The sequence below is a fragment of the Pelodiscus sinensis genome, chromosome 10 (genome assembly GCF_049634645.1).
Source record: "Pelodiscus sinensis isolate JC-2024 chromosome 10, ASM4963464v1, whole genome shotgun sequence".
NCBI classification, from domain to species: Eukaryota; Metazoa; Chordata; order Testudines; family Trionychidae; genus Pelodiscus; species Pelodiscus sinensis.
Window position 1 is genome coordinate 18,633,148 of NC_134720.1, and position 27,926 is coordinate 18,661,073.

Here is a 27,926-nt window from a genome sequence, read left to right on the forward strand (position 1 = left end):
TTTCCAGTTTGCCAAAAACTGGCACATGCTGACAAAACCAGCTCTAATATGAAACCTTTTTGGGCCCTTTGTGCTGGGATGAATTTCGAGCTCTGATGTAGTTTTAATGCTGTTCAAACAGGCATTTCCTATTATGGACATTTCTCTTTTAAAGCTATGTAAAAGACTTGTGGATCTTACTGAAAATGTGGCTAATGTTCTAGTTTGCCATTTTAAAAATAATTTTCAATAATACAGTATAAAGTTATCTTTAGAGTTCTTTTATTACAGGCCCCTGTAGAGGAGGTATCACTTTTCTTTTTAATTAAAACTGACAGCTGTTTTGTTGTCTTCAGCTATATGAATTACAGCATCACATTTTAATTTAAATGTGTTGGGAAATTAATTGCAAAGAAAACAGAAATAGTATTTTAAGTATTCGTTATTCAAGGTTATATATGTTCTTGCATAACAATCCACCATTAGCATATTCATTGTTTATGAAATTTCATAAGCAAATTAATTTTGTAGTCTGGTTTAGTTCTGTAGCTAGTCAAATGGTCTTTGATCTTTGTTTGTTTTTATTATGGGGTAGCATAAGTTTGCAGCAAAATCACATTTTCTCTGCTCCTACAAAAGAATAAAATGTATGAGTGTACATTCATCCAACTGTATATGAAATTGTGTGGACACAATTATGTTTATACGTCTTATAGAAAAATACATAGAGAACAAACCGGAAATCCTCTACTGCGAGCAGTCATTTTAAGGTTTCCCAGTACAACTCGTTTCTATTTTCAGTGTAAGACGAAGCTGCAGTTTGGCACCTGTATACAACAGTGTGGAATTTAATTTTGCTCGTCCTTTGCCTGTCACTTACACTAGGTTTCATATGTGTGCATGTGTATAAATATACCATTTGTATCTTTCAGTACTGTAGAGGCAGCAAACTTTTAAACAGATGGAACAGAGCCATGCACACTTCAATTAAAATTACACCATAAACACCATTTGCATCTTTAGCACAACTGGCTTCTTCCATCAGCAAAGTCCCTCAGCCGTAACTCCTCTGATTTGTTTTTTTTAGCCATGCTTCATGCAGACCTGGCATCTGCTGATTTTTCCGCGCTGTTCTTGCCCTTCTTTAAGGGTTTCTGACTGAGGATCAAACTGCAACTCTGGCCCGATGGTTGTTAACCAGAAACTATATTCGTTAGCAAAAAATTGACATGTTCCCCGATGACCCTGGCATTCGATGAATGGTGCTGCTCTAAAGTCTTCAAGGCAACTTCCAGGGGACATAAGGGACTGTCCACCACCCTGATATCCAGACCCAGTATGCTGGAAAAAAAATAAGGAAGGAATTAAATAGCTGCATGTGGAAAACAGGCAAGAGAAGAACAAACAGTCTTGGCTGTTGTTCTATTTGGTTCTTGGACTTTTTGCACCAAGGCCAATGCTCCCAGATGTGTGACTCTGTAGAGGCATATTACTTGGAGAACTTAAGTTACAATTAACTTTATTTCCTGGCAGGAAGAATCACATCTAGTCATTCTAGGACTGGCTTATCTCAGAAGTGCAAGATAGCCTTGCAGGTTAGCACAGGTACATGTCAGACTGGGGTAAGCTGTAGTTAAGAGGGGCTCAGGATTTTAACAATTGCTCAAAGCATAGTTAAATGACCTTATTAAAAAAACCCATGTCTTATCTTCCCCGGGGCTCTCTTGGACTAGTAATTCCTAATGGGTGTTGCCCTTCCCTATAACACAGGTAGAACCAATTCCAATGGCCCATACCCTGCCTCCTTGCCCACACAGTTCAAAACGTGTCTGTTTCCAAGGTATCAAATACCTGGGGATCAGCAAGTGTCCAAAGCTTATAAAGAGAATAGGAGAAAATTGCCTTCATGATGATTTATACTCTAGGCCTGGGACAGATAATTACCATTTCTAGAACTAAAGTGATTTCAGCTATAATACAATCTGTGACCTTTACACATTTTTTTCAATTTTTTCCACTGCTTTTCCTTCCAAAAAATGAGAATCCCAAGTGAAAATGAAAGTTAAGTGCAAACAGGTGCTGCTTTTCATTTCACATACTGAAATCATGAAAAATTTTGGCCAGTTTTATTATCAAATGTATGTATTTATGTATCAAATGTATTTATTTAAATTAAGCTACACAGTCCGAAAAGCTATCATTTCCCATCTTGAGGATCATTAAGGGAAATTGAAAAATGTAGTTGCTTATTATATGGGAAGTAAAAACTAATATTCCCTTGAAAACCTTGAAACAATCAGCTCAAAATGCATTACAAGAATCTTCTCAAATTATGTGTACAATAGGTAAGTTATACAAATACATATCATTCCTATTACTCCCTCTTTAAACAAGCACTTAAAAAAGTAACATATTCCTAGAGATGAAAGTATGATAATGTCCATACCGCAGTTTCATAAAGGCAGTAAAAGGAGCCTTCACAATTTTATAGTACAGATAAAATTACTTGTTATCCTCCTATTTATTAATTAAAAAAGTAAATAAAATCTGTGTTTTTTATGGACTGCCTCTAATTTAATGCAAAAACTTGTATAAAGTTCAGTATTTCATAGTGCTTCTTACTATTTTTTTCCTTGAATGTCTTTTTGAGACCCATGGATTTGGTGTTTTCTAAGATATATTTTCCCCAACACTAAAGTTTGTACAGCTTTAGCACAGGAAAGGTTTATAATAGAAACTTGCATATTACCAAGTAGCTGCAATCTTACCATTACAAAAGAATAGCCTATCCAAAGGCTTCTCCAGTTCAGAGGGCATGGGGGAATGGACTGATCTTGGCTATGAACTGCTACAGCTTGGGCTGAGGCCTCACATACAGAACACCTGCTAATGTAGGGTTGTATTTCATCTTCAGCAAGAGGCATCATTGGTAAAGGAGCAGCACTTGACAGCCAGTAGGACTTATCATTTCGACTGGCATAGTAACAAACTTGGTTGATGTTGCAGTAGACAAATGGCATGGTGTTGAACACAGGAAGACAGGATCCTGCCAGACCTAAAACAATTATATATCTTGAAAATCCAGCACCTGTACACAGTCAGTCACTCAACAAACAAGCCACCCATTTCAAAGAAGTGGAAACACCAGGAAAAGTTAGTACAAAGCACTGTAAATTCTATCCTCATGACTAACCTCTGTGCTAATGTCATTGTCGTAATACAGGTTGGACCTCCCTGGTCTGGCACCCTCCAGATCTGACAAATCCCAGATGAGGGATTTTGCTGGACCAGAGATGTCCTTTCTGGACCCCTACCACTGGTCTCACGGCTGGGCTTCCTACCTCCTGCTGGTCCCACTGCCCTGCTGAGCAGCCATTGCTGCCATGGTTCCGGGACCTCCGGGGTAGCCATGTGCCAGGACTCTGGGACCAGCCGGGCAGCTGCCACATCTCCCTGCCCCACTGAGCCACAGCTATTGCTGCTCTCAACCCCACGCGGAAGCCGTGCGCCGGATCTCCTGCTGGTCTGCTGTCCCTGCCCCAAAGAACACTCTATTCCCTGATCCTGCCATAGCATCTGCCACTGCAGGTGGGCTAGCAGATTGATCCTATTGCAATATGGAGGCCCAAATAAAAACCTGAGAAGAAAACAAGGCAGAGGAAGGGAGCAGGGGTTTGCCCATGAAGGGAGCAGGGGTTCTGAATAAGGGGATTTTACTTTAGTTGACTTTAAAAAAAAATGTGACTGCTTTGAAGATCCTTCTGTTACCCTGTATAACAATAACACCATTTAAAAACAGAAAAGATGCAATATAAGAATAGACCGATCTTGGCTGTTATACAAAAGTAATTGTTTTAAAAACACCTTTGCATGCAAAGTTTAGTAAACCTCTAAAAAGACTCCTCCTCTGCCTCTTTGCATAATAGATGAAGATCCCAGGAATTGTCTTCAATAACTGCAGATGCCTAGAAATTCTAAAAAGACAGGCACTTATTTGGTGCCTATCTCTAGTCAACTCTGTATGAAATGCCAGTATAAGTGACCCAAGGCACATAAAAGAACCTTTTCAGAACTAGCATTAGAATTCAGGAAAATTTTGCCTCCTTGAGGTGCTCAGAAGATTAGATACCCTTTGAAGGATATGATTTTGCTGATATACACGGGATGTGTGATGCTGGGTTGTTGCCTATGTTTTGAAAAAGTAATCTTGATCTATAGCATAGTATGGTATATTTTATATTTATCAAGTAACAGGATGGTATAATAGTAACAATTCCTATAGTGGCTTTAAGAGAATTTATACACTCACTTCTAAATAAACTGTCAACTATTTAATAAAGCTTAATAGAATATACTGCAATATACTCATCATTGGTTGTAGATGAGCAATAGATGTCTGGCACATAATGTTTTGGGTGCAATATAATGAATATAGAATGTCCATCATTTACTGCAATACTTACCCAGATCTTGATTATGAGCTTTCTCCTGTCCTTCAAGATACAGCAGACTATATCCTGTCCACAATCTTAGCATTCCCTCTGGACAAAATGGTTCTTTATCTGACTGACTGTGAAGAACGAGCAGGAACCCACTAGCAGCTCTAGTTTCAGGCCCTGGTGGTCCTGGGATCCCAGGTTGGCCAGGTGGACCTTAGGAAGAAAAGGTAAAACAAAGATGATTGCTTGAATGTTTAAATACTGCAGCCAAGACAGGAGTTGCTTTAGTTTTCAGAATACATTTTAATGCTCAATCAAAGCTTCTGGGTTGAACACAACTCACACTAAAATACTGTCCTCACCCAGAGATTGTCAAGGCAGTACAAGCACAAGGCAGTTCATGCTGTCATGGTGTTGCATCTCAACCCTGATTTGGAGCATAGTTCCCTCACATGCCCACTGAATCCTTTGAACTAAGGGTACGTCTAGACTACTGCGTTTTGTCGACGGAAGTTTTGTCGACAGATACTGTCGACAAAGAGCATCCAGACACATTGAGTTCTGTCGACAAAGCAAGCTGCTTTGTCGACAGAACTCCGTAGTCTGGACGCAACGTTACAGGCAATAACACCTTCTGTCGACAGAGTTCTGTCGACAGAAGGTGTTATGCCTCGTAAAATGAGGTATACCAGTGTTGACAAAACTGCTGAGTTCTGTCGACGTTATGTCGACAGAACTCAGCGGTAGTGTATTCGCTGGTATAGTTTTGTCGACAAAAGTCTACTTTTGTCGACAAAACTAGGTAATCTAGACACACCCTGAGTCTATCAGTGCCAACACTGTGCCTCTTTTTTTTTTTTTCACCATGGATACATGTCCTCTAAGAAATGGACTGAGGACATCTAGAAATTTCACACAGTTGCTGATCACTATGGGACTTTCTGATCTGGCCTCGATTTGAACAAGTACGAGCAGCATAACCTCTGTGACCTAAAGCTGGAATCAGTAAGACGACCAGTGTATTAACAGAAATCATATCTAAAATATAGTTTCAATTACCCACTGAAATGTACCATTTAGGTCCCAACTCAGGAATGCACTCCTATTCAGGTATGATCCTTAAGAACATACTTATATTTAAAGTCAAAGGGACTTAAACACAGGCTTAATGTAATGAATTTAACTACATACTTACATGCATTCCTGAATTGGAGCCACGTTTTGTACATCTGTCAGCCTGACAAATGCTTGCAGCAGAAAGTGATAATTCTTACCTGGTGACCCAGTATATCCTTGATCTCCCATGACTCCTTTGTCACCTGGGGGTCCTGGTGGACCAGATGAGCCATTTTGACCTGGCAAGCCAAACAACCCTTCTTCACCTTTACTTCCTAGACAAAAATGAAGGATGCATTTTCTCTTCATATGACTACATATAAAAGTAAATAAGTCCAAACACAGTGTACAAGAAGCCTGCTTTACAATGTGGTATTTAGCCCTGCACCAGATATTCTGAAATACTCAAAAGTGACCCCTGCAGAGTACATAAATATTATGGAACTTGATACTTGAGGGAGAAAGAGTTGTGCTCTTTCCCTGTGATGGTAGGGTTAGATGCAGTAGTGCGATGATATTGCTGTCATCCATTGGACCTCATGTCCTTAGTCCAGAATTGTGTCTGCCTCTGGATTTCAAAGTTTGCAATCCTGTAGAGCTCTGCCAAGAATTCTTTAATAAAAATTGAAATCAAGGAAGCCTGTACCAAGATCTCTATTTCCACTTGACTAATTATTTGAAACAGTCCCTTAAAACAAGCTCACTGCTTTCCTGACCTGAAGCTATTAGATTCTGTAGCTTTCTCCATAGCTGGATGTTGGATGGTGATAGGCTGAATCAGGCAGGTGGTACCACTTTTATTAGAGGTATTTTTAGTTCTTACACCACTAGCTTCACAGCAGTGGTATTTCAGGCCCTCAGGAAAATATTTAACTGCATACTGGAGTCTCTTTAAGTCAAACTGAAGGTAAAAGTGCTTGAATGCTCCGCGGAACAGGGATGGACTGCTAAATTGGGCTCGTTTGTTCAGTAGAGAAGGAAAAAGGCACCATGAGTGTGTGTGTGCATCACTTCTTTTGCTCAGATGTACAAAAAATGCCATATTAATCTAAATGCACTGTTGATTAGCAGATGGTACCAATGAGTGCATGATATTTGACTGAAAAGGCAGCAGTGTTGGATGCGTCTACAGATATTTTTAAGCAGTCTTTTTTTCTGAGTTTGATACAGTTACGTGTCAGATGTTGTGGTTTTTGGCAGCCCTTTCAGAGAGAGAGAGAGAGGGAGAAAGAATTTTGAGATGAAATGTTTCCTTAGAGATATGGTCAGTTCTCATTAGTAGGTGTTTTATGCTTAATTCTTTCCATGCTTGCATTAACCTGTCAGCCTTCAAAAATTATTTTCAATACTGTGAGACAATCTTTCAAAGTTCCCCCACATTTTACTTTTTATTTTTGAGAGACTCTAAAACAGTCATAAGAGTTTAGCAGTTTTTAAATATCTGTTATATAACTGTTTGACAAAGTTCACGGACAGGGAAGTTTTTTGTAATGAATATAATCTGTCTGTAAAATTTCCAGTTTCCTTATCTGATTAATAATTATGACTTATCTGCATAATTTTTCCAACAGGGACAAGACTGGCTCCTGTTGTGTTAGTAAAAACAAAAGCATCATTAAGTGGGTCTTCTTACACTAACATGAATATGTATCACTCACGGTACCCATACCCACTTGGTCATACAGAAAAATGTTTAAAAATTTATAAAATGAAAACATTGTGCCCTGATCCCAAAAATATAGTAAACTAAGCAGTGCAGTAAAAAGTATTTTACTCAGTTACATTAGATCAGGGCTACTCATCACCTGGCCTGCGGATGGCATATAGTCCATGGCCCATTTGTTTGCTGCGTGCAGTGCATTTTGGGTACACGTGGCTCATGGGTGGGAGCCAAATCAAAAAAGTAGTCAATATAATGGTCTTCTGTTGATATGCATTTTAGTAGATACATTCCTGGACTGTCATTGCTCTTTAAAAGTGCTGTCATATGGGTGGAAATCGGATAAATACTGCATTGTATTAATATCAGCAGAACTGACTTAAATGGGGACTGTGTATTGTGCAGCTTTGCCTTAATCTTTGTATTCATGCCCATCAGTATGAAAGAGGCTATTTGCATATACAGGCAGACCCCGGGTTACGTCAATCCGACTTAAGTTGGACCCCTAGTTACGAACGAGGGGGGAGGGCGCAGCTAGTGTGGGGTGCCTCCCCCACTGTTGCCGCCTCCGGCGACGCGGGGCGCCCCCCCCCCCCAGCAGACCAGGGAGACGCGGAGCGGCTTTTCTCGCCGCGGAGGACGCGGGCGGCGGAACCGCCGAGACGCGCCGCGGTCCCGCCGCCCGCGTCCTCCGTGGCGAGAAAAGCCGCTCCGCGTCTCCCTGGTCTGCTGGTGGGGGGCCGCAGCTAGTACGCCCCCCCCCCCCCCCAGCAGACTAGGCTTTTCTCGCCGACGCCTGGGGTAGAGCAGCTACCGAGGTGCGGCGCTACTGGACCAACCCAGCAGCACCCCAGCTGCTCTGCCCCGGGCTTCCTGGAATCAGCCGCTGATCAGTTTCAGCAGAGACTGACTTGGGGACACCTGGGGTAGAGCAGCTGGGTGCTGACCGGTTGGTCCTGCCGCGCCAAGGGTCAGCGCTACCAGACCAACCCAGCACACTCCAGCTGCTCTGCCCCAGGCGTGTCCGATTCAGCCGCTGCTGGTCAGTTTCAACAGCGGCTGAATTTGGACGCCTGGGACAGAGCAGCTGGGGCGCTGCCAGGTTGGTCTCCGCAATGCCGCACCTCGGCGCTGCAGGGACCAACCTGGCAGCACCCTAGCTGCTCTACCCCAGGTGTCCCCAAGTCAGCTGCTGCTGAAACTGATCAGTGGCTGATTCCAGGAAGCCTGGGGCAAAGCAACTCTGCCTCGGGCTTCCTGTAGTCAGCTGCTGGTCAGTTTCAGCAGCGGCTGAATCGGGGACACCTGGGGTACAATATGTACCAGTTCCGACTTACGTACAAATTCAACTTAAGAACAAACCTACAATCCCTATCTTGTACGTAACCTGGGGACTGCCTGTATTTACATATATATTTGCATGTATGTGCAACCACACTTAAGTTGCGGCCCTCGGCATGTGCTGAGAGTATCTTTGCAGCCCCCGGAACTTCCAAAGTTGAGTAGCCCTGCATTATAGCAAAGACCTACTGGACTATCTTCCACTGAAAATTAGTGATACCACCATGAAAAACATGAATTCCCTAAGTGATAATCGCCTGAGTGTGTGGTATGTATCCCATTATCTAGAGCTAATTAAGAGACAAACTCCACATTTCTATCAAGTTATCCAATTTTCATCAGAATCATCACTGTCTGTTTTACCTCTCAATCTTTTTTCCACCAGGAATAAGCCCTCTTGCGCAACTGTTCTTGCGCAAGAGGCCAGTGTAGGCAGGCAACATGAATTTCTTGCGCAAGAAAGCCCAATGGTTAAAATGGCCATTGGAGCTTTCTTGCGCAAGAGAGCGTCTACTCTTGCACAAAAGTACATGTCTTGCGCAAAGGCACATGCCAGTGTAAACGCTCTCTTGCGCAAATACTTTAACGCAAGAACTCTTTGCACAAGATCATGCCAATGTAGATGTAGCCAGAGTTATTCGTTATTCTGTCACCCTGTCTCAATTTGCTTTCAGCAAATGTGCTTTCAGCATAAGAAGAAACTCTTCAGCATGCCTGGGGAATGTTGTCAAATGAGATTTTACAGTAAATACTGAATTTCCATAAGTAAAAAAAAAAACCACAATAGGGATTGTTTTTATTTCATTTCACTGACCAAGAATGACATTTATTTGTTAAAATTCCAAGTAAATATCTTGCTGTCCTTTTGACGAACTTAGTCAAGTTTTAGCATATGTAAGAAAAGAAGAGAGGAGAAATGTGCAAAGTAATACCCTTCCTTCCCCATCCCACGCCCGTGAACTTAAAACAGTTTTGCATGAAGGGAGCAGAGAACACACTTTTCAAAGCCTTAAGTGCGCTGTTTGTCTTAAATGATCTATTATTTAATTACAGACCTTACCTGGAGGTCCAGGATAACCTATTGGCCCGGATAATCCAACAGACCCTTCAGCTCCTCTTTGTCCTTTTTCTCCAGGAGGCCCTGGTGTCTTGGGACATGAGGAGTCATCTGTTTTTCCTGGCTTACCAGGGTCACCTGGAAATATGGAATGAAATTAAAATAAAACAAATTGGAACAAAAATCTGTGGGAGATCAACATTACCCTGTTAACTGCTTTTGATATTCAAGTGCGTTCCTGGGGCAGTATTCCAAAACTATGACTGATGAGAGACAGTCGTTTAACTTAACTTTCAGACTGTGTCTGGTCTAGGATTTAAAGGTCTATTAGCATGCGGGAGCTAACAAGTTTTAAAAGTCTAGTGTAGACAAGGGACACGGTCCTTAATGTGTGCTAAACTGGTTGAGCTGAAGCATGGAAGGAACACGGGCTTTAACTCAATTGAGCACGCTAAAGTATACATTGCCTTGTCTATTCTATGAAGGCAGTAGAGTAAGTCTCTACATGCAACTTAGAGGTAAAGGTGTAGGGGCTCCATCCCACATTACTCATTCACTTTCAATGAAAGCCATCATAGAATGGCTACAGTTTATTAACTGTTGCTTTGTGTTGTTCATTATTTGCATTCTGCAATAAATACATTTGTCTGAAAGACTTATTGAATTGGTTCAAAGTCAATGAAGCTCGATGTTTACTTGCACTGATCTGGTAGCAGGACTGGCTTCTTTTAGAAAGAGAATGCTGCGGCAGCCAATAAAAAGAAATACAATAGATCTGACAAATCACTGAAGAGAAAACTTGTATTTTACATACTTGCATATAGAATTCTATGTACACATTTGACACTTTATTGTATGGCTTTTCACTGTAGTACAAGGTGGCTGTGCCTGTGCACACAAACTAGCTATATTAAAAACTATTCTAATCTCCCCATTATAACAATATCTGTCAACAATAGCTTTCTGCAATGGCTCTACTATTCAGTGAGGGTGGAGTGTGCAGAACAAACCCCAGACATGCAATACAAACTTACCTCTGCAACCTGAAGCGATCATAAAATGGGAAGCAGATCATGCCAGCCATTGTCAAGCAGGATGGAAACAAGTTTCAGGCATGTCAATGAGAACAAGGTATGGAATGAGAAATGAAATCGTTTGTGCAAACTGACACTATTCATGCTGATATAAATAATAATGGCAAAATCTAAAAGTACATGTCTTTGAAAACAGCGTGCAAACATCTTCAGACTGTGTTTGGACTAGGATTTAAAGTTTTTAAAGTCTAGTATAGAGAAGAGACACTGATGTGTGCTCAAATGAATCCAAAATCACTGTGATCTTGTAATACATAGTATTGTTAAGGGGCGAGGTGCCTTGTGTGAGATGCAAACTCTTCTAGTTTGCAGTTCACAGTGTTGAATATGAGGCACTTGCTCAGGGCTAAGCCCTTTTCATGTGTGGAATTCCCCATGACTATGCCACCTCTGCCATGTATTTATATACCCCAAAGATACCCTCTATTGCCATTTTGTGTAAAAAGTGCTGCATATATGATTGAAGCAGGATCCAGGAGTGGACATACTCCAGGACTTTATCTTTGGTAAACTGACCTTTGCCTTCCATACAGCTAAACCACAGAGGTAAAACAGTTCCTTGTGGCACTGCACATCTGCTACAGAAAAACCAGAAGGGCAGAGGCAAGTGCTGGTTTGAAGCTGCCTTATTTCACAGAGCCTTTGGATCAATTCATCATAGCAAACCGAGTAAAAGATTTGTGGAGAATTCCATAATTGGAATCTCAGTTTTCTCCTTCCCTTCTGGCCGCCTTATATAAAAGAGGATGATCAGGCTCTCAGCTTTTACTATACACCTTTACTCAGTATTTAGGGAATGAAACTTTCTTACTTGGGGTAGGGAAAATCAGCTGAGTTTTGGCCCACAATACTATCAATTCTATCAATCATCACTTATTCCCGCAGGGGAAGAAATTAGTTCAGCACTCAGTAAAGAAAGAATAATGTATGATTAGAGGAAACTATTTTCAGGTTTGAATAACTATAAAACATATGTTGTTTATCCTGAAAGGTTTTAAAATTGGAAAATAAAATATGTACGGGTTGAACCTCTCTAATTTAGCACTCTCTAGTCTGGCAACATGCATGGTCTGGCATGATTTCAGTTAGCTAGATGTCTGCTTACCATGGGTGTAGCCAAATTTCCTGCAGTCCCACAAAATTTGTTTATAGCCATCAGCCCTGGCCTCTCAGTGTTCTGTGCTGTTATTTAGCTCTAATTTCTCCCTAAATGTTTTCTAAGAGCCCAGTCAGCAGTGGAAGTGTTGGTAATGCTGCTAGACAATACTGACCTTCCATGGTTTGTCAAATTCTCTGGTTTGGGTTAGGTCCCAAAGGTGCTGGACTAGAGAGGTTCAATCTGTATTACATTTTCCAATCTTGAGACACTTATTTTGTCATGAGATAAGATAAGATTACTTACTGTACACTGAAATTCTTGATAGCATGTGCAATATTGTGGCTATTATGATATTATGCTTAATGAATGTTACTTGAGAGAGGAAAAAAAAGGAAGAGGGAGGGGACGAAATACATAGCAGACAGCGTATGTTCAAATTATGGTACATCTTTGCAAAAACCCTAATCGGGCAGGTTTATGGTCTCTGTTCTTGCAAACTATTGCAAATATCAGAACAAAATGATCATTTATTAAATTGTTTCAGTGACTCAAAACTGAATGGAAGGCTGCAACTACCATTTTAAACCAGGCTTACATAACTCAGGAAAATTTACCAGACCAGGCACAAACTTCATCAGTGAAGAGTGATTATAATCTCTCTCTCTCTCTCATTTTTTTTCCTGTGGGATGACAGAGTGATGTCATCATGTCACAGCACCCACAGGCTGGGGGGTAGGCACAACCAGGTAAAGCCCTGCCCCTTCCATTCCAGGCCCCATCTCTGGAACCAAGCTCCACCCTCTGCCAGCCCAGCTCTCTCCAGCAGCCACAAGGAGAGCCAGGTTGGAGCGCCTCGGTCTGGCCTTCCTCAGACGTGTGGGCAGGGCTGGGCCTGGCCTGGAACACCATGGCCTGGCCTTCAGTGGATGCAGAGTCGCGTCGGGGGTGGGGGAAGAGAAGGGGCCTGGGCTGGCGCAGCCAGGGATGGGGAGGGAAGGGGTGAGGAGGGACTTGTGCTAGTGCGGCTGTAGCCCATTCCTCTCCGGTGGCTAGGGGAGAGCTGGGGTTGCCTACCCCCCACAAGAGGGGGGTTGGTGAGCATAGCAAGCAGGGGCGCAGCCCCCTAGTAATAATAAAAGAATTATATCTAACTTACTCAACAATATTTCCTCATCCCGAATGGGCAGCGAGAATTTTGTCAAGTTGCTATAAACACTTTCCATGTAAATAAATAGCATATAAAAGTGCTTTGTACAGATGCACTTGATCTTCTTTAATCCGGCAGTTTTGGGAAATAGGCTATGCCAGATTATGGATGTTTGCCATAATGAAGGGATTGGGGGTGGAGGTGCAGGGTCTGAGGGAGGTAAGGTGCACGAGGGAGATGGAGTTGAGGGATCTGGGCGTGGTGAGTATGGGGTGCTTACCTGGCACCCCACTCTCAGGAGCACATGTGGCTCTATGCCCACCTGCTGCTCCCAGCCACCACCTCCTACCACTGTATGAGCAGTAGAGGGGGAAAGCCTCCAGACTAGCGCTTCACTGCACTGCCGTTCCTTCAGCTAGGTGTGAAGGGGAGTGGCAGGGAACAGAGATATTTGCTCCTCCCTCACTAGGGTCTGAACCATGAGTGTTCCCGGACTAGGAGCACCCAGATTATGGAAGTTCAAGTGTATTAAAATCAAAGTCAATACATACAGTGCTGCAAAGAAAAGAACAGTATGTTGTTCAAAAGTACCTGCAGGACCCCGAGGGCCAGGCTGTCCTTGAAAACCTTGATCCCCACGTGGCCCCACAGTGCCAGGAAGACCCTGCAGGCCAGGGTTTCCGATAGGACCTTACAAAAAAGTGTGAGATGATTTTGTCACTGATAGTTGCACTGAGCAGTTGAATCGGAAGACCCCTGTGATGCTGAAGGTACAGAACTCAAGAGCAATGAGGTCAGGCATTAGGTCTCCTGACCAGTTACTGTTCTGTGTTTCAAAAAATAGCTGGGGGCCCGATTTTGCTCTCTTACAGGAAAACCCCTCACAAAGTTTCCTGTGATGACCCCTGTGTGGGGAGGGTTGGCTCTATGTACCGCTCCTGTTCAAAGTAGAAGCATCAAATCCGACAATTCTCATGAACTTGCTTGGAGGCACAAAGCCTTCTGTATTGAACATCTGTGCCTCTGCATTGGCTCCATGGCACCATGAGGCCTGCTGACGACAAGTCCTGGCCCAGGAGAGAAAAGTCAGTGGACTCCCCTCCCCGCACAAATAAGCCATGCCCGCGTGAGCGGTGCTGTGCTCCTGTGTGCATTCTTGTGACAGGGATGGGGCTTCTGCCTGCCTGACCAGCAGGGTTGTCAGCAGGTGAACTGCAGCTTTTGTAGCTCTCCAGCATTATAGGAATCAGCTGCCAGGGTTAGCCCCACCTTTAGTCCCATAGGAAATAGCAATAAATAAGATTTTTAGAATCCTCAGTTTATGGAACACCTAGGCTATGTCTAGACTGCAAGCCTCTTTGAAAGAGGCTTTTTCAAAAGATACTTTCGAAAAAGCTTCTTTCGAAAAAGAGCATCTAGACTGCAATCAGTACTTTCCAAAAAGCAAGCTGCTTTTTGGAAAGAGATCACCCAGGCAGTCTGGATGCTCTCTTTCGAAAAGCACTGTTTGCATTACATAGCGCCTTTTTTCGAAAGCACTTTCGAAAAAAGGCATTCTTCCTCGTGAAATGAGGAGTACCGCCGTCGAAAGAAAAGCCGCGTTCTTTCGATTTAATTTAGAAAGAAAGCAGCTGTAGTCTAGACGCATGTGAAGTTTTTTCGAAAAAAGGCTACTTAAAAAAAAAAAAACCTGCAGTCTAGACACAGCCCTAGTGTGTGTGCACCTGGCTCTTTTCCAGACCCTACTGTTCCTGCCTCGATGCCTATCCCAATGTGTAGATTGATGACAGGACAGTGGCCAGAGGAGTCTGACCCTTCCCTTCCACATAGCTGGAAGCAGATCCCCAAGAGCAGGGTTCCCTCTGCACAAGCATCCATAGCAGTGGTGGGCAACCTGAGGCCCACTGGGGTTCTGTGTGCGGGCCACGAGACACTGACAGATTCCGCTGATTTCTGTCTGTGTAGTTTATTACATGTAAAGCAAGAGCAAGTGAAGTGAGGTGCTTTCTGACTGCACACAACATTGACTGAGAGCTGTCTGTGAGAAATCCCTTTGCATCAAATCAAACACTGCTACAGTTCAATCTCTACACTCTGCAAATTCTAGGCATACCAGCGCAGTTAGCAAAACTACTCTTTCCTGGCAGACTGTCTTGGTTACAACAATCTTGTGGCCCACTGAGATGAAGAAGGGCCATTCATGCAGCCCACTCGCTAGCCTAGGTTGCCCATTGCTGGTCTATGGCATAAGATCTGGCCTACAATTCTTACCATTTAAAATGTGAAGTCCATTCTCAATTTCCCAGAAATGGCAAGCTAACAGAATGTAGATACTTAGAAGACTCTCAATGAAAATACGTATTCATTCAAACAAAGCCATATAATTTAAATCATACCTTTTGGGCCTTCCCTCCCTGGATTTCCTGGAAAGCCTTTGGCTCCCTGTGGTCCCAGCTGGCCAGGAATACCAGGTGCACCTGGAACACCAAATTCCCCTAGATCGCCTTTCACAAGGATAGTCTTTCCAGGAGGGCCAGGATTGCCAGGTGGGCCTAAAACAAAAACAACTGATATTAATAACACACTCACAAAGGGTCATCATTTCACCAGAGCTTAAGTCCCACTGAATTTCAATGGAAAATAGGATCCTAAGTCACTGAGTTGTGTTAGAAAACATTGCCCTAAGTCCTACTTTAAGGAATACAGGGGAGGCAATCTCCATGGGATTTCACCCCCCCCCCCAAACCACTGGGATCCTCTGCAATCAATAGGTGAGTGCTCTGTACATTGAGGGTGCATCTACACTGCAGTATTTCCAGAAAAACAATACACTGCCATTGAGTTCTTTTGACAGAAAGTCGAAAGAACGGAGGGGTTTTTCTGACGGTGGGAAACCTCATTTTATGAGGAAGATTCTTTTAAAAATGTCAGCTGTCAGAAGCTCCTAAGAGTTGTACGAGTCTGGAAGTAATCCCAGCACAGATACATAAGCAGGAGGAGTGCAACCGAAGTGGGCAGAAGTACATGATGTTTCCAGTTTATTACATAATCTTCAATTTTATCACAGGGGTAGCTCTTCCCAAAATTACACCTATCAAAGGACAAGTGGTATTCAATCCCAGACCAGTAACACTTTTAAGGTGTGATATCTTGTCATCCTATGGAGCTAGAAAGAAGAGAGCTAAAACATTTCCAACAGAAAATTCAACTCTTGTTTCTGGCCTTGGATGGATCTGAGATGCTGGACCTTAAAATCGTGACACTTTTATGAATAGAAAATGTATTTCAGAGGTCATTTTATAACACCATCTTTTAGCCCTTTGGAGTTGCATTCCCTGTGAATATGTTTACATCAGTGTTTCTCAAAGTGACCACAGAGCCTCGTGGATCCCATTGTCTCCGTTTTGCTGTGTGCAGCCAAGGGGAGCTGCGGGAAGCAATATGGGCCAGGCTGCCGCTTCCCACAGCTCCCCTTGGTTGCAAACAGTGAAATGGAGCCAAAAGGAGCTGCGAGGCTCTGCATCCATGCCATTGGTAAATAAATAAACTGGCACAGTCAGTAAACAGGTTTCTCAAAGTGGTTTCGCAGACCACTTTAAGAAACACTGGTTTATACTACAGCTGTCAAGCAATTAAAAAAAATAATCGCAATTAATTGTGCAATTTAAAACTACTATTCGTGATTAATTGCACAGTTAAACAGACAACTCTAGCTGACTCTGGGCTCCGCATTATGCTGCCCCTTTGAAGTGCTTCAGCGTTTCAAAGGGGCAATGCTGTATGGAGCCATGGCAGTTCAAAGAGGCAGCGCTAGCGGAGCCCGGGATCAGCTATGCGCACGGCGGCATTTCAGAAGGACAGTGTCACACAGCTGATCCTGGGCTCCACTTGCACTGTCCCTTTGAAACGTCATGGCAGTGTTTCAAAGGGCCAGCGCCATGGAAACACCTGCAACTAATGCGCGTTAAAAAAATTAATGCATTAATTCTGCCCTGCATTAATCGACAGCCCTAGTTTATACATTTATGTTGGGAATACTACAAGTCACCTCAATTTTAAACACACTCTAATATGCAAAATAGATTTTATTACCTGTAACATATATGGCCTACACAGAGTATGTGATGATGTAGTTTAAAGGTTTTATTGGAAATCATATGGAAGCCTATATAATGCATCCTGATAAAACCTTTATGCCTTACTACATAATCATCATGAGGATACATCTCTCTAGTAAAATGGGAAACTTATCTCCTCTATAAAGTGTTTGAAATCTATGGAAGAGAAGTAATTTACAAAGGAGATAAGCATTATATCCATTTTACAGATGGGAGACTGAGGTAGCGGAACTTCTCTAAAGTCACCCAGTAGTAGTGGTGCTGAAACTATTTTTAGGGTGGGGGTTATGAGCCACCCTAGCCCCTCAAATGCCCATTGCCTCTCTACCCTAGGCTGGGGTCACGTGTAGGGTTTGCCTGCTCTCCTAGACCGAACGCCACTACTGCAAATGGTGTCCCATCTGGGAGAGTTGGCAATCCTAGCCGCAGCTGGAGGTTCTGTGGAGCCCCAGGCTGGCAGCAAGGCCCTGAGTAGAAGCAGATAGCCTGGACCCTGCGGATGGTGGGCAGCAGAGTCTGCGGGGACAAGGGCGCCATTTCAGGAGGGTAGAGGGGGCTGCAACCGTGCCTACTGGACAGTGTATATTCTTCTTCCCAGTCCTATCAGAGAGTGAGAGGAACATACACGGCTTGCATGCATTCCTCTCACTCCCGGCTACAGAAGGGAGTGGGCAGAGATGGCTGCTTTTTCTTTCCACTGCTTTAGCACTCTTCTTTCTGGTACCGAAAGGATCACAAGAGATCAGACCTTGAGTGTTACTGGCCTGAACAGCAGACCCAGGGCTGGCGGCAGGTCGGCAGTGGGGCTGGGCACTCGGCGCAGGGAAGCCAGGTGCAAAACCTCAGGGTGGCTCTAGCACTATCCCCCTGTATCCCTTCTTCCCATACCTATGCCAAGCAGGTCAAATATGGGACTAGAGTGCAGGTTTTGTGAGTTCCTATCCAGCACCCTTTCCACTGTGCTGCACTGCATCCTTCTCCATGTATTCATGGAACAGCCATATTTTAACTCTTTGCCCTTCCCGTATCACATCCATATACATGACTAGAGTAGAGTTTTTGATTTTCTTATACCTCTCAGGCCATCTGAGCCAGGTGGCCCCTGATCACCTGGAGGACCAGGAGGTGCAGTTTCAGGAGATCTTCCCACAGGTCCTGCAGGCCCAGCAACTCCTGGTCTACCTGACAGAGCAGATCAGATGCTAAAAGTTTTGAGTTTTCGATAACTTATACTTTGGATTACAAAAATAAAATATTAATTTAAGGGAGTTGAGGCACAAAAGTCACACAATACATGAATTAACTACATAGTTGTGTGCTAGATTTGCCTGTTAAACAGATGGTGGGAGCATTTGGCACAGAAAATATAATTATTAAAAAAAAAAATCTAATTCCTTTCCAAAATATCCACAGGAGCTACAAAGGTCCCAGAATGCATCACTCATTAACATCACTGATTCCACAGATCTCATGCAACCCATAGTCTCAGTGATCTAGCGGAATGATGCAATCAGGGATATCTATAGCAAGTCAGGAAATGCTTCTTGGATGAGAGAAATTATTTCTTAAAGAGAGAGCCCAGATGTATGTGCTACATGGGCCTGCTAACAAAATGGCATGAAGCTAGATCAATTTTCATTTCAGATTTACAGTTCACTGTTGAGGAGAACATGTTTCTTACCGGGATGTCCTGACAAGCCCATGTCTCCAGGTGATCCAGGAAAAGAAACCCCTGGCTGCCCAGGTTCACCTCTGTCTCCTTTTGGTCCAGGTGCTCCCATAAATCCTGGAGGTCCTATTTCACTTTGACCTCCATAAGAAAACAATTACAGCACATGAAGTCTACAGTGAATGCAAATACAGATGTACAGAATAGAAATTCCAGCTGCAGCTGATGGTGTTTCTTTTGAGGTTAGTATATCTCTAATTTTCTGATTCTCAAATGTAAGCTGGGTGGAGTTTTGTTGAATCTGGCCCTCGTTCATCCTTTCAAAGGTGTTAAGGTCCTTAAGGTGTTATGGCTCAGTTGCATGATCTCTTAGGTGCTTAGAATGGATTTTAATAATAGTTAACAGGGTGCTTTGAAAGCTTCAAATAGATAACCATGGCCAAGATTTTCCCCAAGAGTCTCCTTTTAATTTATTTGCTATTGTTTATCTTGTGCATATAAAAGTTTGAGACTTGGCTCCACTTTGAATCACTGAACATTTTCACTGTAATAATATTCTCAAAGGATTCCAGCTACATTATTAGATCTAAAGTCATCTTTCCCCACAGATGACTGCTAGTGTGTGTCTCTAGATCATTTAAGTATCGGCACTGTTTTAAAGTATAGTCTGATCCATAATGACAGGATAAATATCAGTGTTTTTAAAAAAATTCTGTACATTTTCATTCTTTACCTGGATGTCCTGGCAAGCCCTTTTGACCTTGCAGTCCATTCAAGCCATTTAATCCAGGCAACCCTAATGAACCTTAAAAGTATTGTAGATGTTAGTAGAAGCATGAACCAAAGAAACCTAAAAACATTCATTTCACCGAAATAAATGTATAAACATTGACAGTACATTTCTGGATCAGTACAGTGTTTGTTCAAAGAATGTTTGACAACCGAAGAATGGACCACATCATTAACAGTTGATGCCTGTTCTGAAAAATGAGTATCATTTATACATTGCCAATGGGGAAGGAAATATGAAAGCAGTAGAGATAATTTCCATTCATATATTAACTAGGGATATAATAGTCGATTAACCAATTAACCGATAAGCAAAAGTTTATAGGTTAATGCTGTAGACTACATGCATTTCCCTCCCACTCTTGCCAGTAAATTTTTTAGCAGGCTGGCCAGTAGCCCAGCTCAGTTTTGGCTTGCTCCAGGTCCGGGACCTTCCCCTGCTATGGCTCTGCTTTTAAAGTGTATTAGGAGCCAGGCAGTCAAGCAGCCCAGCTTGTGCCAGGTCCGGGAGCTCAGCTTCCCAACCATCCCGGAGACGGGTTGCTGCCACACCGTGCTGCTACCTCTGTATCAGAGGCAGCAGCGTGGGGCAACAAGCAGCCGGTCCATAAAGGGAGCTGGTTTTTAACCTGGCCTCCCTTGTGGACCAGCTCCCGCCTGGCACCTCATGCTGCTGCCTCTGTTTCAGAGAGAGCAGTGTGAAGTGGCAGGGGGCTCCTCAGGAATGAGGCCAGAGCACACTGGCTGCCGGCCCCGCCTCCAGGGATTATAGAATAGTCAAGTAACTGATAAGAATTCATGAGGTCAATCGACTATTCAATTAACAGATATTTAACATCCCTATTAGCAACCAGAAAATTTACCTTTAATCATCAGCATGCCTTTGCATTGAAAAGTGACTAGAAAAATGGCATTTCTTTATGCATTGTATCTGTTGTGTATCATGGATAGTCATCATTTACCAACTTGATAAAAATGAGATTTTACTGCTTTTTATTCCTGTTAATCCTGAAGAACCAACGCAACTAAAACAGAGTTAGCTGTAGATATAATTCTATTTTCTGTGGGATTATTGATGTTGACCTATGGGCCAGACTTATGTAAGGCTAATAGTTTATTTATGAGTTAAACTCCCAAAGTGTTGTGGGAGTCCTATTAAGAATGGAAAATAATAGCTTGTCTATGAATTGCTACTAAAAGATTTGACAATCTTTGCAAAAATTGTTAAAAACATAAATATTATTTTAGAGGGACTAATAATTGTAACAGCTATTTAGTTGTAGGAGGATTTACAGAGATAAACAAATGTTAATAAACTGGAAATTTTGGGGATACCAGTAATATAGGTCTGTGGATAAACAGGAAATAAGTTAAAATGAAACTGTAGGCCTTTCTACTAAAATAGTACTATACTGTAAGCTATTTTCAAAACCGGAACTGGACGGAAAGTACCAACTATCTTGTCTACAGACTGCACAAAAGGGTTCTCACAGATTGTAGTAATGCACATCTCTTTCTGTTATGTGTTATCTAATTAACTAATTATCTTAATAACTCAAATCTATCTGATTTATCCCGAGGTCTTTTTAATTACTAAATGAATTCACATCTTACTAAACACCTTTACTGATAACAAATTACTAACATTAAAAATGTTGTAAGCCAGTTTAAAGACAATGAGGTTACACAAATGTAACTGAGGACTTAAATTTGCACACACACTCATTATCCCTACTAGTGATACACGAAGTGGAAAGATCACAGAGTTTCAGGATAGGTGGTTGGAAAGCACATCTTTTATTTGTAAACTGAGGCCATTTTATATAAGAAGAGAATTGAAACACAACAAACAGATAATACTTTAATGCTACTTTACACTCTCTTTTCATAGTAGAAATATTCTAATTTCTTTTACCCTTTTGTACTGGAGGGTAAAATAATGATAATCAAGTCTTATTTTATAGATTTTAAAACTTAGCAACAAAACTCATCAGTTTGACATGGATATTACAACATGAATGGGGAGCGATCCCCAACAGGGATCCCCATCACAGTAGGCAAAGCCCATGACAAGGGGGGGAGGGAAGGGAGTTGGATTTGCAAATCGCTCATGAAACAGTCATATGGTGAAGGATCTTCATGTAAAGCTGCACCTGCTCAAACTGTCTATGCAGCATGCTTTGGCATCAAGGACATTTTGACTCCTTGGTCCACAGTAGCATCTCACTCATTGCTTCTCCCCATCCCATCTATTTCGGGACAGGCTGCCTCACTTTCACAATACTTAAGGGTCAATCACCATTGACAACTGAGTCCTAAGCACTATCAGATAAGTACGTCATCCAGATTCTTTCCATTCCTCCCTCAATCCTTCCTACCTTTTCATGTGTCTTCAGAGACCCCTCTCACGAGATTGTGCTTCTTGAGAACGTTCACACTCTATTAGCTTTGAAACTGAGGACAGAGCTTCTATTCCTGGTACTTTCTGGTGTCCAAATCCATGGGAAGGGTAATACATGAAGTTCTGAACAGTCATTATATCAACTACCCTCTCTGTGTTGTCTCAGAGCACCTGGTTTGTTGTGCTGGACCTTCAGCATATCTATGATTTTCATGTGGAAATGTTGCTGAGTCACAGAAAATTCCTTTGGTTCATCATAGCAGAGCCCCATTTTCAGTATACAATACTTCCCTTCAGATGCTCTTCTGCCTCTTTGGTTTCTAACAAATGTACAGTTATGGTGACAGTCTGCCTCAAGAAGTAAGGAGAAGGTATAGAAAGGAAGTCCTTTCCCACAATCACTACACTGCACTTGTCCAACTATCTGGGTCTCATCCAAAACACTGAAAAGTCAATTTTGGTTCCCACTCAGAAAATTGAGTTAATTGGGGCCATATTACACTCTAAAGTTGAGTGTTTTTGCCAACCAACCGTTTTCAGGTGATTTACCATCTTCACCTCACTCTGCAGTCTCAGCCTTCCAAAATAGTTCAGATGTGACAGGCTCTTGGGCTACACATCTGCCAGCATGTATGTTGCTCTAGTTTGGAAGGTTGCACCTTCGCTACTTCAAATGTGGGGCAGGGCAACATGCCATCTGACTCTTCATTCCTTGGACAGATTTGTCTATTTCTTTCCACTGATCCTGAACTTTGTGCAGTGGTGGATGCATCTAGAGAATGCTTGTCAGGATGTTCCCTTTGTTCCACCCTTACTAATCAGGGCTGTTGTCACCAATACTTCATTAATTTTACAGCTAAAAGACAGCTATCTAATATACTAGACTTTACTTTGACAGACTGGAGAGTGAAGACTGGATCAAAGTTCAGCAGTTCCTAGTTAGTGGGCAAGTGTCTAAAATCACAGCTGGTAATCTCAATGCCAGACTCAGCAGAGAGGCCAAAGACTAAGTACAGTAGATATGGAAACAAAACTATTCTTCTATATTAAGGGTCCATGCTTCAGAACATGCCATTAGTAAATTGGCATGGAGGTGCTTGCTCTGCTGCTGCTCATGTGCTGAAACTATTGTGGTGATAAATACAAGTTATAAGGCTCCCTATCATTTGGTCAGGCCTTTTTTAGGAAAAATAAATTGAATTCACATTAAAATGAGTTATCTAGCCTGCCTTTCATGCACTTGAAAGTTCCTCTTAAATAATTTCACACCAAGAGAGCTACAATTACACATTTAAAAATTATGTTAAAAGAATGTTGAGGTTACTTAAAATTTGAGTACTTAACTTCACAACCATAATAATGTTCTGTTAATATACTGAGTGTTTGTTTTGGTTTGTTTTAGGACTTTTAACTCATGCAATTAACTCAAAAATTAATTGTGATTAAAAAATTTATCATGATTAATAGCAGTTTTAATTGTATTCCTAAACAACAGAATACCAATTGAAATTTTTTACATATTTTGGATGTTTTTCTACATTTTCAATTACAACACAGACTATAAAGTGTTCAGTGCTCACTTTATATTATTTTCATTCCAAATATTTGAACTGTAAAAATGATAAACAAAAGAAATTGTATTTTTCAATTTACCTCATACAAGTACTAAAGTGCAATCTCTTTATCATGAAATTGCAACTTACAAATGCAGACTGTTATATAACTGCACTCAAAAACAGAAGCATATAAAACTCCAGAGCTTACAAGTTCACTCAGTCCTATTTCCTGTTCAGCTAATCACAAAGAGAAACAAGTTTGTTTACATTTGGAGGAGATGCTGTCAGAATTCTTTAAAGAGCAACATTCTAATGCAGAAACTATAGAACCTGAATGACCAAAAAAAATCAACCTTCTGCTGGTGGCATCTGACTCGGATGATGAAAATTAACATGTGTTGTTTCTCACTGCTTTAGACTGTTACCAAGCAGAACCTGTAAGCAACATGGATGCATATCCTGTGGAATGGTGGTTGGAGTGTGATGGGACATACGAATCTTTAGGGTATCTGGCACATAAATATATTGAGATGCTGGCTACAATAGTGCTATGCAAACACCTGCTTTCACTTTCAGATGACACTATAAACACAGAGTGGGCAGCATTATTTCTTAAAGATGTAAACAAACTTGTTTGTCTTAGTGGACTTGTAGGCTCTAAAAAGTTTTACATTGGTTTTATTTTGAATGCAGCTATTTTTGTACATAATTCAACATTTGTAAATTCAACTTTCATGATAAAGAGACTGTCCTACAAAACTTATAATGGGGGAACTGAAAATGTTTCTTTTGCTTATTTACAATGCAAACATTGGTAAACAAATATATATATATAAAGTGAGCACTCTTCAGTTTGTATTCTGTGTTCTAAGTGAAATAAAAACAACGAAAAAGGTAGAAAACATACAAAATATTTAAATAAATGGTATTCTATCATTATTTAACAGCGTGATTAATCACACAGTTAACTACTTTTAATTTTTAATTGCTTGACAGCCCTAGTTTGGTAAGTAATTTCCAAGGTTTTTAAAAAGGGAAACTGAAAAAAACAGAATTTCTATCATGTGGGATCATATTGGAACCAACATGGCTCATCAGCAGGATGGGAAGTTTTGGATCCACTGCACTGAACTCTACCACTGGCACGAATGGAGTAATTGATAGTAAGTTGTCCTGCATGTACACCAACACTGGAGACAGAATGGACACTTTCTAAGTGGATTTCACAGATCTTGGCTTACAACAGAGGAATGATTGAGAATCAGGACTCTTTAATGCCATTCTGTGCTTGGCAGGGGAGTAGGTGCCAATGGACACACCTTCTTCTACACATAAGCATGATCCTCTTTAGCCTCATCCCCTCCAACCTGTCATTCTGCAAGTCCAGTCCAGTCCAGCTAAAAACTGTTTTGTGCAAAAAAGCACTGATGGCGAAAATGGCGATCGGGGCTTTCTTGTGCAAAACCACGTCTAGATTGGCACAGACACTTTTCCACAAAAAGTGCTTTTGCGGAAAAGCGTCCGGCCAATCTAGATGCTCTTTTCCGCAAATGCTTTTAACAGAAAAACTTTTCCGTTAAAAGCATTTGCGGAAAATCATGCCAGTCTAGATGTAGCCTTAAAGTTTGATAAAGTTAAAAGCAAATGAAAACATGGTTTTATAATTGGAAATGTCAGCAGTGTCAAATACAAATAACACACAGAGGTACCAGCTGCCCCATTTATTCTGTCTGCCTTTAATTCACTATTCTACAATACTTTTTCATTACATTTGTTCATTTTTCCAATCCTGTTTACTATGGCCTCATCTACATTTCAGGGGAGTTCCTTACGAAAGGCTTAAGTTTTATTTTCTGATGTTGAGAATTTATCTAAATGATCACAAATGCTAACAAAATTTTTTTGGAAAATTTTTGGAAACCCATTTTGTTGTTCAAATTTTTTTGATGCTTTGTTTGTTCAGTCAGTATTGATGACGTGGTTTACTTTGTTTTCCAGGAAATCTTGATGCGTTCCTTAACACTTCATTATAAGATCAACAGTTGTAAGTCTAGATTTTTGGACTGTTACAGTCCCATACTTCCAGATACAGCTGAATTGGCTGACCTATATATGAACCATGGTTCCTAAGTTTTAGGGTCCAATCTTGCAATCTTTATTCACAGAAGTAATCCCACTTAAATTAATGGGACTTATTTACTTGAGTAAGGACTACTTACTCACTACTGTGAGTGAAGACTGTAGTATTTGGGCTCTTAATTAGTGAGACTGTCTCTCTGTAATAAAGAAACTGTTGTTTTCTTGTTTTGTTTTGATGAATGCCTGAAACTTCAACTTTTAAATCTGAAAATTGTTCATGCATAGACTCTTCAATATAAATGAAAAGCAATTAGGGTAATGCAACTCAATCTTTAATAATGAACAATTGGTTTACCATTTGCTTTCTAATGACAGTCACAAATGCTTCTTCTTTATTAAAAATTGAACTATTACTATTAAGAGCCATGTTGCATAATATACTGACATATCAATTCCATTAGACCCTTGTAAGTGGATACATTTTAAAATGTATAATCCTTCTTTTCAAACATAGGTAGAATTAATCCACACTGGATCTAATCCTTACTGGGTGTCCTGATCCCTACTGAGTTTCCATTTTTATCTGAGATGCCTATTTTTCAGTCCTGGGACATACACTGATCTCTTTTGTTTCTAAAATAATTTCCATAAAATGAATGAGTGAAGCAGATGCCTGCTCCTATAGAACAGGACACTTCTGTAGCTAGCAAGTTCTCACTAACAGGTGTGTAATACCTTTTCAAATGGAAAGCAATTTGTAAACCCTTTTCATTGCAGCATGGGTTCCAGTGCAGTAGCAAAAAGGTATAACTATGCAACACAGTATAAAATCTTAACTTCCATGGAAACCTCATTTTTCATTTCATAACTGAAGTTTGTCAAACCTGAAGAAAATTAATGTTTTCTGTACAAAAACTGATTCTCCCCTTTCAGGAAAACTTATTATGGCATCAAGGGTGGCTTTGTCCCGAGGCAGCATGTTGTTCTGCAACCCAGGAGCAGTTTAGGAAACAGACTGTGACCACCCAGAAAAGATAAACAGTTTCATTTCTAGTTATATAATTTATCTTGGTATAATGTGTATATATATGCTAAATTTTAATTAGCTACACTACATAACATTTATATTATATCCTTTATGGGGGAAGAGATTTTTAGATGCCGTTTTTTCCAATCTAAATATAAGGATTGCCATGATAGATATCATTTATTATTGACTGGAAGTATTTCTAAATGTAATCTGCCAATTGATCAAGTGTCTTGCAAACAGTACTTATTTTATCACATTTTGATAAAATGCATCAGTCCATCATTTGAGATTTTGTATATTTGAACAAGCAATTTTTTTCCATATTTACTGTGTTCTGCTACACTGTGCTCAGCTATTTGCATTCATGTTGCTGTATGCAGAGTAACAGTGGCACTACATGGCCAGAAAGCAAATTACTGTAACTGAAGTGTTAGTGAAATATCAATTTTACTGTTCTTGTGTTAAATCCTGCCCTCAGTTAAACCAGCTGAATCAGAATTTAACGATTATGTCTCTGATTCTTTATTAACTTTAGACTGATTTCTTTGGTTAACATTTGTGATTTTGGGGTGGGATTTTCAAATGTGCTCACCCAACTCTTCTAGTTACTTAAGTGAAAGGGAGTTTTACTATTGATTTCAATAGGAGCACACTTAGACCAACACTAAGCACTTTTGGAAATCCTTCTCTATTTTCAGTTACATTTGTTATTGCACAAAATGACCAGTAATTCTGACACTATTACGTGAACTGTAATATTCCACTAAAGGTTGCTGTTTATAACACTTACCTTTCCTGCCTGGGGGACCAGGTAACCCTGGCAATCCAGCAGCTCCTAAGGACCCGGTATTACCTTGTTCACCTGGAACTCCTGGCAATCCCGGACCACACATGGCACCTGAAAGTGGAAAACGTTTTTACTATGCAAACCTTTTTACTCCTGACCCACTTAGCTGTTGTTTCTCCCATATTATTCAATACACAAAGGTTATTAACAGGCACTTGGGGTCAAAAATTCTATCCATAAGAATTGTCAGCTTTCCTTGAATCTCCTTTGTGGCCCATCTTGGAAGAACCTCTGATATTTTGTTCCAATAGTTTCTGATACAAGCTTTTGTGCTGCCTTTGACACCATATTCTATTGCCAGTTTCATCAGTGTCATGGTTTTGAATTGCATCACTTTCTGACCATTTTGAAGTAATTCTCATTTATTTCTGTTTCTCTTTTAAACTTGACCTTACCAGGCAAGCCTGGTGTTCCTGGGAATCCAGGCACCCCCTTCAGTCCTTGTCTTCCAGGTTTCCCTTGGAGGCCTGGTAAACCCTGTTCTCCTGGGAAGCCATAGGGCCCT

General features: G+C 41.2%; 1 protein-coding gene across 1 annotated transcript in view; it reads right to left on the reverse strand.

Annotated features, from left to right (window-relative positions):
* Window positions 1-239: 239 nt before the first annotated feature.
* The window catches only part of COL4A4 (collagen type IV alpha 4 chain), a 112,919-nt gene continuing 85,232 nt past the window's right edge, over window positions 240-27,926 (reverse strand). Inside the window, exons 35-47 of the mRNA XM_075937591.1 lie at window positions 27,817-27,924; window positions 27,365-27,472; window positions 19,453-19,524; window positions 18,732-18,860; window positions 18,125-18,232; window positions 15,329-15,484; window positions 13,524-13,622; window positions 10,627-10,635; window positions 9,596-9,730; window positions 5,693-5,809; window positions 4,443-4,631; window positions 2,748-3,034; window positions 240-1,320 (exon numbers count right to left, since the gene is read on the reverse strand). Coding sequence (XP_075793706.1) covers window positions 1,063-1,320; window positions 2,748-3,034; window positions 4,443-4,631; window positions 5,693-5,809; window positions 9,596-9,730; window positions 10,627-10,635; window positions 13,524-13,622; window positions 15,329-15,484; window positions 18,125-18,232; window positions 18,732-18,860; window positions 19,453-19,524; window positions 27,365-27,472; window positions 27,817-27,924 — 1,775 coding nt within the window. The 3' untranslated portion in view covers window positions 240-1,062. The remainder of the gene's footprint in view (window positions 1,321-2,747; window positions 3,035-4,442; window positions 4,632-5,692; window positions 5,810-9,595; window positions 9,731-10,626; window positions 10,636-13,523; window positions 13,623-15,328; window positions 15,485-18,124; window positions 18,233-18,731; window positions 18,861-19,452; window positions 19,525-27,364; window positions 27,473-27,816; window positions 27,925-27,926) is intronic.